This window comes from Kogia breviceps, chromosome 3, assembly GCF_026419965.1.
Source record: "Kogia breviceps isolate mKogBre1 chromosome 3, mKogBre1 haplotype 1, whole genome shotgun sequence".
Classification (NCBI taxonomy): Eukaryota; Metazoa; Chordata; class Mammalia; order Artiodactyla; family Physeteridae; genus Kogia; species Kogia breviceps.
Genome location: NC_081312.1, coordinates 148,947,627 through 148,963,413, shown reverse-complemented (window position 1 = coordinate 148,963,413; position 15,787 = coordinate 148,947,627). Strand labels below are relative to the sequence as shown.

The 15,787-nt window shown below is 38.5% G+C and overlaps 1 protein-coding gene across 1 annotated transcript in view; it reads left to right on the top strand.

The window, feature by feature from the left end:
• The window catches only part of TMOD3 (tropomodulin 3), an 85,606-nt gene that overhangs the window by 59,568 nt on the left and 10,251 nt on the right, over window positions 1–15,787 (top strand). Inside the window, exons 4-8 of the mRNA XM_059056297.2 lie at window positions 4,776–4,898; window positions 6,202–6,291; window positions 9,504–9,634; window positions 11,353–11,460; window positions 14,964–15,107. Coding sequence (XP_058912280.1) covers window positions 4,776–4,898; window positions 6,202–6,291; window positions 9,504–9,634; window positions 11,353–11,460; window positions 14,964–15,107 — 596 coding nt within the window. The remainder of the gene's footprint in view (window positions 1–4,775; window positions 4,899–6,201; window positions 6,292–9,503; window positions 9,635–11,352; window positions 11,461–14,963; window positions 15,108–15,787) is intronic.

The window sequence follows — 15,787 nt, the reverse complement described above, 5'->3', positions numbered from 1 at the left end:
ATCTTAGTAGACGTGAAGTGATAACATACATTGTGGTTTTGATTTGCATTTCCCTAATGACTAATGGTATTGAGCATTTTTTCATGTGCTCTTAGACATCTTATATCTTTGGATAAATGTCTCTTCAAATCCTTTGCCTATTTTTAAATTGGGATGTCTTTTTATTACTGATTTTTGTCAGTCAATCAAAATATTTGATTTATTATTGATAAACACTTTATATATTCTAGATATGTTTCTTATCAAATATATGATTTGAAATTTTTCTTCTCATTCTGTAGCTTGTCTTTTCATTTTCTTGGTGATATCACTGTTCCACAAAATTTTAGATTTTGATATAGTTCAATTTATCTATTTTTTTCTTTTGTTGTTTGTACTTTTTTTGGTTTTACAATAACCTTTTAAATTTTATATATTTATTTATTTTGGATGCATTGGGTCTTTATTCCTGTGCACAGGCTTTTTCTTTTGTTGTGGGGAGCAGGGGCTACTCTTTTCATTGCGGTGCATGGGCTTCTCATTGCGGTGGCTTCTCTTGTTGTGGAGTGCGGGCTCTAGGTGCACGGGCTTCAGTAGTTGTGGCACACGGGCTTAGTTGCTCCGTAGCATGTGGGATCTTCCTGGAGCAGAGATTGAACCTGTGTCCCCTGCACTGGCAGGCGGATTCTTTTTATTATTTGTTTGTTTGTTTGTTTGTTTGTTTGTTTGTTTTTGGTTGTTGTTTGGGGTTTTTTTAACATCTTTATTGGAGTATAGTTGCTTTACAATGGTGTGTTGGTTTCTGCTTTATAACAAAGTGTATCAGTTATACATATATCCCCATATCTTTTCCCTCTTGCATCTCCCTCCCTCCTACCCTCCCAATCCCACCCCTCTAGGTGGTCACAAAGCACCGAACTGATCTCCCTGTGCTATGTGGCTGCTTCCCACTAGCTAGCTATTTTACATTTGGTAGTGTATATATGTCCCTGCCCCTCTCTCACTTCCTCACAGCTTACCCTTCCCTCTCCCCATATCCTCAAGTCCATGCTCTAGTAGGTCTGTGTTTTATTCCCATCCTACCACTAATCTCTTCATGACTTTTTTTTCTGCATCTGTGAACTAATGATAAAAGATTATCTAATAATCACCAGAACTCCAAAGTTTGGTACTAAGAAGATCAGTTACGTTCCACCATATAGATAAGCATTTGTTTGAGTTGAAAAGTCAACTGCTAAAGAGTTAAGTTTGAAAGCCACCAGTTTATTGGAAAAATTACTGGGATGAGAGTTTGGGAACCTGTGTTCTAGTGCTAACTCTGCTGTGTAACTTTGAACCAGGGTATTTATATTATACTTTATACAATGAGGTAGTTGAGCTAGAGGTGATCACCAGATTATTTATTCAACAAATTGGATTGCCTGCTGTGAGCTAGGAAATGTAAGGGTGGAACAGAACATTGAAAAGCTCACAGAGGACAGACAATGTAGGGATGGAATTGTAGGGATGGAATTGTAGGGATGGAAATGTAAGGATGGAACAGAACATTGAAAAGCTCACACAGGACAGACAAACATGCAAAATGAGTAAGTGTAGCCACAGTGAAATGTTCAGGGAATTAAGGGAGCACAGAAGTATACTTCATCTGGTTCAGTATTGGGACAAATGTGGTAGTTTTCTATTTAACAACCATTCACAAATTCCTTCTTCCTTACTGGCAGAATCCATCTCTGAAATAGAATGAAAAAGCCAGATGCTTGCTTTTCAAGCTACCCTTGCAGGTGGGGGCATGGACATGTGGCCCGGTGCTAGTCAGTGAGACCAGAGAAGAAATCTATTGGACAGTTTTCTTTATAAAAGTCAGCAGCTGAGAAAGTGCCCTTCCTTCCTGCCCTGACCTTACCGCATGAAGATGTGATACATAGTATTACAAAGGTCATCTTGAGACTAATGGCCTGAGAACAAAGGCTTTCATGCTAGTTATAGACAAAGAGAAAAATAGAGCCTGGATCTTTGACATCAACATTGAGCTGCTGAACCAACCCTTCAGCCACCTACCTGTGGAGTTATTAAGTGAGATAAAAAATACTTACTGTTTAAACCCCTGCTGCTTTGAGAGTGCGCTGTGGATCAGCGGTATCAGCATCACCTGGGAGGCTGGTTAGAAATACAGATTCTTAGAGCTCATGTTAGACCTACTGCATCAGAATCTGCACTTTAATAAGATCACTAGGTGGATGCCATGCGCATTAAAGCTTGAGAAGCACCAGTTTAAACCACTTTAAATTGGGTATTTTGTTATATGCAGTTAAAAGCATCCTTACTAATATAAATACATTGTAGATTGGCCAAGTGCCATTTTTTAAATAAGAAAATACTTTCCTAGAAAGACTTCTGATTCAGATGTAGGAAGTTGCAAGAGACTTCTTATTCTCACCAAAACAAGCAATATAAGCTACATTAATCATAGTTAAAAAGAAAATCAGAAAGCTTGAAGACACAAATCTTAGTGACTCAAGAAAGTGGCAAGCCCTCCATAAGAGAGGTGATCCCCCCCCCAAAAAAAGAGGTGATCCATTCTGCGTTCTTTCCTGACTGAAATATATGGAAAAGGAGGAAACTACCATAGAGAGGAGTAAGGAGAAGTCAGCCTAACTTTTAAACTTTTAATGGCTGTGTATGGGCCATCATGGTAGATTAGAAATCAGAGAAGCCCTAGAGCAACACTGTCCACTAGAACTTTATGCCATGAAGTATCTGTGCTCACCAGTAGGGTAGCTACTAGCCAAATGTGGCTAGTGTGACTGAGAAACTGAATTTTTAATTTTAACTAATTTAAACTTAAATAGTCACATACCATATTGAACATATCGTATTGAACAGTGCAGCCCTAGAGATAGGGTGAGACTGCATTACCCTCCAGTTCTTTGCTTCAGGTCTTCATTTAGTGCTAGGGATACTACTCCAAGAACCGAGGCAGTGAAGCAGAGCTGAGAGAAAATTCCTGAGGCATAGGTTTTTAGCTCAGGAGATTGAGAGTGAGACAGGAGAAATGAGAGAAATCCCTTTCAGGCCATCTCCCGCTTCACAAAGTGTAGAGCAGACAACATAAGCATCAGGCTGAAAGATCTGCCAAGGCCCCAAAAGTGGGAAAGTGGGGGCGGGGTGGAACTGGAAAATAGAGCTCCTAGAAATCTGGCAGCCGGGACTACACATCAGGAGCAATGTTGCTACTTTACAGTTCAAAACAGTAGGCAGTGGCAGCTCAGGAGATCTCCAGAACCTCACCAGAATTCTAATCCTAGGCCTTGCTGAAGATAAAGTCCTGATCCTGTCCTCAAAATGTTTGAAGCCAGTGAGGAAATGAATCAAACTAACGTTGCAACAAAAAGCCCAGATTCACCTCAACTGTAGAGCATGTTACTTCAGCACTGACCTGAGTGGCACATTCCTTTCTAGGAATAAATGTCATTTCCTTTAGTCTCTGCTATGCTTTTATACACAAATGCCCAATATGAAGTCAGAGATCTTAAGACACATGTGGCCTATAGTCAAGAAAAGTAAACAGTCAGTAGAAGACCAGAGATGACCCAAATATTGGTGTTATCAGTCAGGAACTTTATGACAAAAATCTCAGAAAATCTGGTGGACAAGGCATATGTGAAGAGATGAGGAATTTTGGCAGAGAGATGGAAACTAATTTTTTTTTAACAAGAACCAAGTGGAAATAATAAAAAAAGAAATATAATATCAGAAATTAAATCTTTTAGATGGGCTTAGCTGAAAATACCTGACCAGCTTTGGTCAGATTCCTGGGAGCAATCTGTATTGTGGAAGGATTTCTTATGAGTTACACTGATTAATATTTACCTTGAACAAGAATTGTACAACATTCACCACACTGATTATTAAGCCCACAAGCATTTGTTTTGATAGAACACTACGTAGATTCATCAGGTCACATATTCTCTCACATTTTCCTGGTAATTTTCTGATAGAAAAGAAAATAATTGGAGCTTGTGTGAATCCACACATAAGCCTTCCTAGATCACTTAGTTAGAATTTTTATCGGTCTCAGGGGGGAAACCAGAGTCAATCTTGGTAACTCAGTCCCACCATGTGTAAGCACCTCTTGTTTGGTTGGCTTGTGCTGCAGCTATATCATTATCATTTTCCATTCCCTTCATGTTTTCAGTTTTGCGTTGAACATATGGTAATAAAATACTGATTTTCACATAATAAATACTGTAGTTTTCTAGAATAACTAGTTTCTTAACAGGTAACCTTGTTAGTGTCATAGAGGCTTAGAAGAACAGTGACAGAAAGTTTCAGACTACCACTCAGGACATACAGGAATTTCTTTGCAATTAGAACTTGAATTTCTGAAATTAGAATTGCCTCTGCCATCCCCCAAGGGACTGTAGCAGTTCCTTGCTTAAGAATAAGAAAATGAATTCTGTTTTTTGCTTAATTTATAGATTTCTTGGTTTATTCATTTATTTTTTGATTTAGTATTTGTAGAATAACTCATAATCGCTCCAAAAAAAGCCTATTTTAACCTTCAGAAATGGGAAAATTTCTCGGTTCATTTCTTTTTCTTGTTCCAACTTATATAGCCAAAGTGTTGCCTTAGAAACTTATAAATACATACCAAAGATGAAACAAAATGATTGTAGATGTTAATCTTGACCTTTTACTTCAGCTTCAGTTGCACATACTTCTAATAATTTTTGTAAGAATAAAATGGTGAGTTACTAGCAGTAGTAGTGAAACTAACAAACTGCTTTATTTTACAGGGAAAATATTTATCCCTAAGCAGAAACCTGTACAGACTTTTACAGAAGAAAAAGTATCTCTTGATCCAGAACTAGAAGAAGCTTTGACAGGTGCTTCTGATACAGAATTGTGTGATCTCGCAGGTATCTCCTAAAACAAATTAATTTGTGAATGGTATAGAGGGGAGGAAAATACCAGCACACACCTTATACACATTATACAAATGCTTGCTTTGCCCAGCAGAGTGCTGTTGAATAAGTAACCATACATTTGGCTTTGTTTTTTTTTACACGATAAGTCTGACATAAAGGATTTAGTTTCTTTAAATTCTCTTAATGGTGAAATTTTTATATTAATGGAATTTATTGATTATTGGACGTCTTTTCCCATGTTGCCATCTTTGAAAGTCTTTATAAAAATCTTTCATCACCTGGTGCTCACCTAGAAACTGTCTCCAGGGTCTACTGCTATCCATTTTATTAGAAGACCCAGAAACGGGTAATTGGAAATTAGATAAAATAGTCAATCCTGAGCCATATTCACCACTTTCCCAACTTTTCTGAAGATATATGGAACATTCCAAACCTCCCTGTGATTTTCATCATTACCAGTTTCTTATCTGGACCAGTATCTGCCCCCAGCTGCCTCCACCCACACCCATTTTTCTAGATAGAAAAATATGACACATGGGGAGAGGTTAGTACTAAATAACTTCAAGAACTAACATGTTTAAAAGGAGCAGTGATGGTTCCTAGGGAAGGACCCAGGGAAGGGACAGTCAAGGTGTGGTACCACAGCTAGAGCAGGTATCTTATTCCCTGGGGGGGGCTGAGGGCTAATGGGTTTATAAATGGTACATTCATCAGAGTGGAATGGGCCAGAGGCATACTGTAGCTTCTGCCTTATTTGTGCAAAAGGCCATCAAAAACCAAATTTATTTCTCCTCCTAAGTGTCATTTTTGAGGGATGCTACTTTAATCTTAAATATGAGAATTCAACCATACTTTTAGTATTCTACTCTTAGGTAAAATACAAATGTAAATTAATATGAGAGTTAAGATTAAGTTGAAAAATCTGCCTTTTATCTTAATATGTTTGGAGAAACCCTCTGAGGATGAACAGCGACAATAGATCATTTCCATTTTCTCTCTTGGCCACCAGATGGAGCTAAGCATAGACTTAAGTTTAGGGTTAAGCTGCCTCCAGCTGTGTCTAAATTCAGAAATGTGGGGAGAAATTACAAGGGTATTGATGAGAGATTGTAGGTGGTTTTTAATCATGTTTTCTCTCTCTTTTTTTTTTAAGCTACGAAATGTGTATTTAATTGAGTAGGAAAAATCCCAGAGAGTGTTAAAATCGTTGATAGAAATTTGGGGACATAAAATTAATTCTTTGTGTTTAAAATGGATGGAAATAAAAAATAATTTTCTTGTTCTATATTTATAGCTATTCTTGGGATGCACAATCTGATAACAAATACACAGTTCTGCAATATAGTGGGAAGTAGTAATGGTGTCGACCAAGAACATTTTTCAAGTGAGTACTTATAATGCTTTGTGAATTCCAGTCCTTTGTTAATTATGTTTTGTTTTCTCCATGTAATAGCTTCAGTATTTGCATACCAAATGTTATGCGTATGTACTTGAAACCTAAGATTCCAGTTAGATGGTATTGACCTAGAAAACCATTGAGAATAGAATATTAAATATTTTATGCTTAATGTGTCAGCAAATGTAATAGGAACTACTCTCACCTCACTAAATAATACTAATGCTAAACGCTATAAAAACTAGTCAAACTTGGCTTTTACTGACATCTTGTTTTCAGTGTTCCTGATTTTCAAGAAACCCCCAACAGTGCTGACAAAGTATATTGTAAAATCAGATTCAGGGGAAAGCAAAGAACTATTCAGCCCCTAAACCTTTTAGTCTGACGCAAAGTATTAGATAACCTAAAGCAAAGCTTTTTTAAAAATTTATTTATAAGATATCTTAAAATCACCAAAGTCATGCCTATTTTGTAGTAAATCTAAACAAGACCTAAGGGCACAAAGTAAGAAGTAAAAGTGTCTCTATTCACAGTCCTACTCCCTGTACCCCACCTCTACCCCCTCCCTAACTGTTAACAATTGGGAATATATCCTTCCAGACTTTGTATTATGCTTATATAAACTTACATATGTATATGTTCTATACACGAATTGTCTTGTCTTTTCTTACAAAAATGGGATCATACTAGAGATATTTCTTGTCCCTGAATTTTTCAATAATAATACTGTTGGCTGATTTTTTTGAATGCTTACCATGGGCCATGTTCTTCTGTGCACAGCTCTTGAATGTAAATTGTTCTTAATCCTCACAACAGTTCTATGAAACCAGTATTATTATTATCTTTAATATGCCTTTGAAGGAGCTGAGGTTTTAGAATGACTAAGTAACTAGCTTTAATATCCCACGAAATCGGTGGTGAGGATTTTAATCCACGCTATATAGTATATCACTTAGCAATATATCACATTTCCTAGTTAGTACATGCAGATTTACCTCAGTCAAACATTTGTATAACATTCCATTTTATGAATGTTCTATAATTGGCCATTCCCCTATTTTTTTAACTTTCTATTGTAGAAATGTTCAAGCAAACATTATAGAAGCGGGAATAATATATCCATCATCTAGCTTCAGCTGTTTTTCACATTATGCCAGCCGGGTTTCATCCACTGTCTGCCTCCCTCCCACCCCTTCTACTCGTTTCCCTGGAATATTTTAAAGCAAATCCTGTTTGTTTGTATTACTTCACCCATAAATATTTCCATATGTGTCTCTCACAAAGGCTTTTCTTGTAACATAACCACAATGCCATTATCAAACTTAAAAATTATCAGCAATTCCTTCATATCATCTAATACCCAGTCCATGTTCAGATTTCCCATTTTCTCTCAAAAACGTCATTTCACAGCTGGTTTGTTCAAATCAGGATCCAGATAAGGGTCACATATTGCATTTGGTTGTCGTTTGGTTTAAGTTCCTCTTAATTTCTTAACAGTTCTCCTCAACTTCTTTCCCACTTTCTTCATGGCACTTATCCCTTGAAGAAACTGTTGTCATGTAGAATTTTCCACATTCTGGATCTGGCTGATTGCAACCTTGTGGTATCATTTTACTTGTTTCTCTCTACCTCCTATGTTTCTGTAAACTGTTGTTTCCTAGAAGCTTGATCAAATTTATGTGCAGTTTTTTATTTTTTTTGGCAAGAATGCTTCCTGGGTAGTGATCAAATCACTTCAGGAAGCATATCGAGTCTGGTCATTCCTCTTTGGGGAATGTGTTAAGATTGATCAGTGTATTCAAATTCTGGCAACCTGATCCATCCCATTAAAGTCCCCCACAACCTTTCTTAATGGTTTCCACATCCTGTTGACTGGATCCATTATTTCATTATAGAGCAAGGCTCTTTATACACATTCTGCAGAGAAGAAAAGGAATTTTTAGGTTTTAGAAAATTTAGAATTGAGGAAGAGCTCATTGAATTTTCCATTCAGTGAGGAAGATTTTCTCCAGTCCCCTTGATCTACCATCTTGAAGAAGACTGCTCTGCTGATCTTTCAACTGTCCTCAGGAAATTAATTTTCAGACTTTTGTCTGAGCTGATCTCTTCAGGATGCTGTGTGTAGGAGGGTGTCTGTGTGTGTGTGTGTGTGTGTGTGTGTGACATTTGAAAAGAACAAGGTACTCTTAGAGGGAATTTATTGGATGAGGAAGCAATATACTTTGTCTTAAGGTGAGTTTTGCTCCTAAAAGCTAGAGGAGGGCAGCAGGGACTAACTAAGCCAGACAGTGACCCTGTCAGTCTTTACATGTCACTTGCTCTTAATGTTGTGGTCATTCTCCTCTTTGAGAATCTGATGCTCTAGGTGTTCTCCCCAGAAAATATATCCATAAAAGTTTATCTTTTATAGGTGTTCATGGACCTCCACACATACCTCAGAGCGCATTTACATCTCACTAGAGGGTTCAAGTCTTCTGGGTCCTCTTTCAGTTTTGAATAGCTGTATTCCGGCCATGTGTGTGGGTATAAATGGTGAAGGACTGGGCTGTAGGATGAAGGAGGGCAGGGAATTCCTGTCTCAGTAGTTCTTCCACGTACCATTACCGTTCTCTGTCTCCCCATTCCCCGTTTCTACTCTTCTTCCTGATAGAGTCCTCTGCCCTTTCCCATTGCGTAGTACTCCCCACGGGAGGCACAGGCAGTGTGTCCTGTCAACTCACTCTTTGTGGAGGCTGTTTGTTCATGTCTCTGATTCTTACTGCCTTTGCATTAATTACTAGTCAAACCTCAGAGACAATGATGAGTTGCTAGATTTTGTCATATGAGAACTTTATCTTGAACATTGCTAAAAATAAATGGGATCACCAGCTTGTGTCATCAACTGTATTTTCATGGTTAAACATATCTTGTAATACACCAAGAGGCAAGAGGCAGTGAAAATACTCATTTTTGAAGACTGATACACTGCAAACAAATTAAATGTTGAATTATGTTTGGTATTTATATTCAGTAAAATTTTATTTCAGTGCTTTATATGGGAGCACATAAAGGATCTTTTAGAAATTTGGGGAAAGAAACTTATAAATTTTTTCTACTGAATATGTTTGTGTATGTGTGCTATGTGTTTCCAAGTTAATATATGCATTCACTGTAATAGTATCAACCAGTGACACTCTTGCTCTTTTCATTTGTTGCTACAGATGTGGTAAAAGGTGAAAAGATTCTTCCAGTATTTGATGAGCCCCCAAATCCAACCAATGTTGAAGAGAGTCTACAGAGAATTAAAGAAAATGATGTTCGTCTTGTTGAAGTTAATTTGAATAATATAAAGGTAGGTGTGATAAGCAAACAAAAAGTTGTTTTGAATTGCTTTGAGTCATTTGGATCTAGGATGAGAGCTGGGCAGTTTTGATATAGTCTCATCCTTTCTACCTACTGGTAAAGTTTTTACTTCTAGTAGTATGCTAACATAGATTCCTTCGATTTTAGAAGTTAAAGTATTATAGTATTTTTCTGATTTACTTTTTAAAGGCTATCACATAGAAATATAAACTCTACAGACTATCAGAGTATACCTCTCGGGCTTCCAAAGTACTGCCCACTTTTAGGAGCATTTTAGCCTTTCAGGTTTTGGTTTTTTAATCAGCTCTCTTGAGCTATAAGGCATATATACTGAAATTCTCCCTTTCTAGTGTGCAGTTCTATGAGTTAAAGCAAATGCATACAGTTGTACAACTACCACCACAGTCAGATGTAGAACATCTCACACCCCTATGTCATCATTCTCTGCCACCAGCTCTAGCCCCTGACAACCATGGATCTGTCTTCTTTCCCTATCATTTTGCCTCCTCCAGAATTTCATATAAATGGAACCATATAGTGTACAGCCGTTGAATCTGGTTTCTTTGACTTCGCACAGTACAGTCCACGCTGTTGTGTGTCTCAGCGGTTTGTTCCTTTGTGTTGTAGAGCAGCATTCCCTTGTCTGGATGTGCTGCAGTTTGTGTGTCCATTCACCAGTTGATAGACATATGAGTTGCTTCCAGTTTGGGATGATTATAAATAAAGCCACTATACACATTCACATACAGGTTTTTGCGTGAACGTATGTTTTCATTTCTCTTGAGTAAACACCTAGAATTGGGCTTTGTGGGATCTCATTGGGATTTTTAAAATGCAACTCTTCCTTGGAGTAAAGAAAGAAGAAATGAGTTAGGAGGGCATAGGGGTAATTAATTACCAAAGAGTAAACTCAAATGATCTCTTAAGGTATTAGCCATTGTATAATAGCTTCCTTACAAACTCCTCATTTTAAATCTTAATTTATCTGAATTGGAGGCAGGGAGAACATCTGGAAATTACAAGAACCTAGGGAATAAGACCTCTGTGCTCTTTTTGTGGGTGTTCCTTCCTGTGAGTGGAGGGGGAAAAGCACTAGGGAAAGCTAATATCCCTAGTTGATCACTAATCTTCTTATTTTTTAAAAAAATTCAGTTCTCGTGTATCTCTGTCTCTAAATCAATAGTAACAATCTGAAAAATAGGCAGGCTACAGGAAACTGAAGTCTTGGTACTAAGGGGAAAGATCAGTGTCTCCTAAAACTCTCTCTTTCCTCATTTCAAGAAATGTAGAGTTAATCTCTCTTAATACCTTACGGCTTGAGTGACTGAAAACAGTATGTCATCTGTCTCAGGAATCATCATAAGTAGATTTCCACATCTTTCTTTGTAGAAAAGTGGATTCACTTTAAGTACTCAAGGGCTGACTTCTCATAATACAAATAATTAAAAAGAGAATTTCTTTAACCTCAATGCTAGAGAAACAGTGATGTATGCTCTGCTCTATGCCAACGGTTTATACCATAATAGAGAAATCAAAGAGGTAAGAAGGAGGCTGAGTTGTTTTTTTTTCCAGTTGTAGACCAGCGGTTGTAATGTTACATAATTTCTGAATACATTTTAATGCAAAAAAGTACAGATGTATTTGATTAATGGACTGAATTTCCTGAAAACTAAAATGTAATAATGTTTCACATTTTTGTCTTTCAAGAATATCCCAATTCCAACCCTAAAAGATTTTGCAAAGGCTTTGGAAACCAACACACATGTGAAATATTTCAGTCTTGCAGCCACCCGAAGCAATGACCCTGTTGCTGTTGTAAGTAAGCTAACTACTAATAATATCGAAATTATGGCTGTGTAATACCAGGGCATGTTACAAAGGTGGTTAAACTGATTTTATGAACAAGATTTACTCTCTTTTAATTCAACTATACGTCAATAAAAAAATAAATTTAAAAACTAAAATAATTTTTTAATGTAGTTTCAAAATTCTGTGTTGTAAGATCAACTGTTAGTAACCATGATGTTCATCAATAAACGCAAATATCAGTAAAAAAAAAAAAAAAAATTTACTCTTTTTCAATTGATGTTTACTATTAGGCAATACATTATTTACTACCATTTTGTTTACTTTTTTCTGTATTTCCTTTCTATGAAATTTTTTAAACATAAACAGAGTCATGTAATGTAGGCTGTTCTGCAACTTAATTTTTCACTTAACCATATATCTCAGAGATCTTTCCATATCAGCATATAAAGTTCTACATCATTCTTTTAACACCTGCAGAGGGTTCCATTTATGGATCTATAGTGTTGAATTTTTATCGAATGCTTTTTCTGTGTCTGTTGAGGTGATCATGTGGTTTTATTCATGTGGTCCTTTATTCAGTTAATATGGTGTATTACATTGATTAATTGTTTTAATAATTAATTTATTTTTTTATTTTCGGCTGCATTGGGTCCTCGTTGCTGCACACAGGCTTTCTCTAGTTGTGGCGAGCGGGGGCTACTCTTCGTTGTGGCGCGCAGGCTTCTGTTGCAGTGGCTTCTCTTGTTGTGGAGCACGGGCTCTAGGCACATGGGCTCAGTAGTTGTGGCTCAGCTTGCGGGCTCTACAGCACAGGCTCAGTAGTTGTGGTGCATGGGCTTAGTTGCTCTGCGGCATGTGGAATCTTCCTGGACCAGGGATCGAACCTGTGTCCCTGCACTGGCAGGCGGAGTCTTAACCACTGCACCACCAGGGAAGTCCCACATTGGTTAATTTTTATATGTTAAATCAACTTTGCATTTCTGGGGTAAATCACACTTGATCATGGTATAAACGCTTTTCTTCTTGGCTTTGAGGATATCACTCCCTTTGATTGTCCTCCTACCTCTCTGGTCCCTACACTGGTTCCTCCTCAGCTCCCCAACATCTAATCATCTAAATGGCTCAGAGCTCGGTTCTAGTCCTTCTTTTCTCTGTCTGCACTCACGTTCTGGGTGATCTCATTCTGTTTCATTGCTATATATTACCTATGCATGCTGCTCACTCCCAATATTATTATCTCCAGTTCATACCTCTCCCCTCAACTCCAAACCCATGTCCAGCTACTGCTTAACAGCTTTACTTGTATATCTAACAGACATCTCAAACCCAAGTCCCAAACCAAACTCCTGACTTCTGTCCCATACCTGCCTCTCTCACACTCTTTCCTATCTCACTAAACGGCAACTTCATTCTTTCATTTGCTCAAGTCAAAAAAATGAAATAATAATAATAATGGAGTGATCCTTGACTTCCTTTCTCACAACTTCAAATGTTTATCCAGCTGTGTCTTCAAATATTTCCTGTATATCCAACCACGTCTCACCATCTTCACAGCTACCACCCTGGTCCAAGCCACTGGCTTCTCTCACCTGGATTATCCTAATTGAGCTGCCTGCTTCATCTCTATACACAGCGTTAGAAGTGACTCTTAAAACTTAAATGTTCTCGGGCTTCCCTGGTGGCGCAGTGGTTGGGAGTCTACCTGCCGATGCAGTAAAAATCAGAATCTTTCAGTGGCCTAATAAGGCCTTACATGAGCAGACCTCATCTCTCCTCTTGCTGTTTCTTTCATTCTGCTCCAGCCATACAGCCTCCTTGCTCTGCCTCAAACATGCCGTGCATGCTCCCAGCTCAGAGCCTTTACACTTGTTCCTCCTGCCTAGAACTTTCTCCCTGAAGATATTCCACGTAGTTTTACTTCATCACTTAAATTATTTCAGTCCTTGCTCAGAAGTCACCTTCCAGGTGAGGCCTTTCCTGACCCCCGTATATAAAACAGCAACCCCACTCCTACCCCCAGAACTCCCCATCCACCCTGCTATGCCTTTTTTTCCTCCTCTATAGCCCTTTTTACCATCTGACATTACATTTTGCTTACTTACTGTGTGGGCCCCCCACTAAAATGTAAGTTCCATCAGGTAGAGACTTGTATGTTTTATTTCTGAATTTACAGAACAGTACTTATCAAAAATAGGCCATTGTAATATTTTAACAGATGTGTGTACAGGTGGATGGATAAGGGATTTGCTCCAGGTCACATAGCCAGTTGCTATTAGAATGTTCAAGTGTGTGGATATATGTCCCCAGTTCTTTCTAGTATCACTCCGCAGTATTGCCTTTTCTTTAACTTGACTTTAATTTTAAGCTTGATCTTACCCATATTCTCTGGAGTTCGGCCTTTCTATTTTTTTTTTTTTTTTTTTTTTTTTTTTTGCGGTACGCGGGCCTCTCACTGCTGTGGCCTCTTCCCTTGCGGAGCACAGGCTCCAGATGCGCAGGTTCAGCGGCCATGGCTTACGGGCCCAGCCGCTCCGCGGCATGTGGGATCTTCCCGGACCGGGGCACGAACCCATGTCCCCTGCATCAGCAGGCGGACTCTCAACCACTGCGCCACCAGGGAAGCCCTCGGCCTTTCTTTTGACGCCTCTGCAGGGCTTTTTAAATAAACTCACACTCCTATTCTTCCTCCTCCCCCCTCCCTTCTCTTTCCCCTCTGCTCAATTACAGGCTTTGTTAATTAGTCAGTATAGCACTTATTAAACACTGGGTCAAATGCGTAGCACTGCCATATCCTGTGAGAAATGTAATGGAAGCAGATGGAAAACATACCATTCTTTGAGTTGAATATTTAGTTAGCCCCTTCTTTTCCATAGTTTTTGTGCTCTCTCAGTTCCAGTCATCTGTGATCTTTTCTGGCCTTCTGCCTTAGACAGTCCTTTTGGTCCCTGCCTTGGAAATTAGTCCATAATTTACCCTCATTTGGGCTTCACAGTAACCCAGCTGCAGCAGGACGCAAGTTAGATGTTCCAAAGAGACATTGATGGGACTTCCCTGGCGGTCCAGCGGTTAAGACTCTGCGCTCCCACTGCATGGGGGTGTGGGTTTGATCCCTGGTCAGGGAACTACGATCCTGCATGCTGTGTGGTGCGGGCAAAGGGAAAGAAAAAAGCAAAGAGACATTGATGAAGTTACTCCTACACAGAGACTCAGAGAAAGTATGAGAGATGCAGGAGAAAGAAGCATGAAGTGGAAGTAGGAATGAATAGCAGTGGAGAATGTTACCAATGGGGAATTACACATGACAAAAAAAAAATCTAAAGTCTGTGACCAAGTGCATTTGAAAATAGATACATGTGAGACCTGTGAGGTGTAGTGTGTCAAGCTAAAACAATCTAATAAGAAACATTAAAGCAGTTGTATTGATTTGTGTATTTGTTTCAGGCTTCTTCAGTGTTTATTTACTAGGTGCGGTCAAACTGTAATCTCCAAATATTTTCTTTAATTTTCAGGCTTTTGCAGAGATGCTAAGAGTGAACAAAAATTTGAAGAGCTTAAATATGGAGTCCAACTTTATTACAGGAGCTGGGATTCTAGCACTGATTGATGCTTTGAGAGATAATGAAACCCTGGCTGAGCTGAAAATCGACAATCAGGTCGGTGACGTACAGCAGCAGCTTTGAGGAAACTACAGCCCACACGTTGTGCAGGGCTTGGGGACTCAGGACGTGGGTGGGAGGAGGGCTTTCAGGGAACCCTTGGGAAAGTGGTCCTGAAAAGGAATGAGAGAACATTTGGGGCATCCAGGATATTAACTTAATGTATAGAAAGGTATACAAGCAACACTCCCTGGTTGGTCTTAAGAGAATTTAGATGGCTGGCTGTTTTGAACTGGAAGAATTCTTACAGGTGACAGTCCATCCTCAAATTTTTCAGCTCTTTGGTGGCAAGATCCACATAATAGAATTTTTGCATCTGTGGCATGTCAGTCCCAGACACAGTAGGTGAACAGAATAGGCTCAGTGAAAAACAGAAAACTCCAGTACCCAGGTTACCCAGAGACAAAGGCTCCTGTGCAGCCACACTCAGTGCTGACGCTGTAAGATAATGCTGGGTCACCCATGCCAGATGCACTTTTCTTTAAAGGAGCAGAGAAATATACATGTTAGAGGTGTTTCCATCCAGAGTGGTAATTAACTAAAAATAAAACAACATTACACATTTGACTAAAACACTTCAGTCTATTTTATTTGAAAAATAACTTCAGTTATTTTTTAAAAGTATGTGGTAAATGACTCCCTTAATCCTTCAGAGTAAGTAAATTTTGTAGATTATG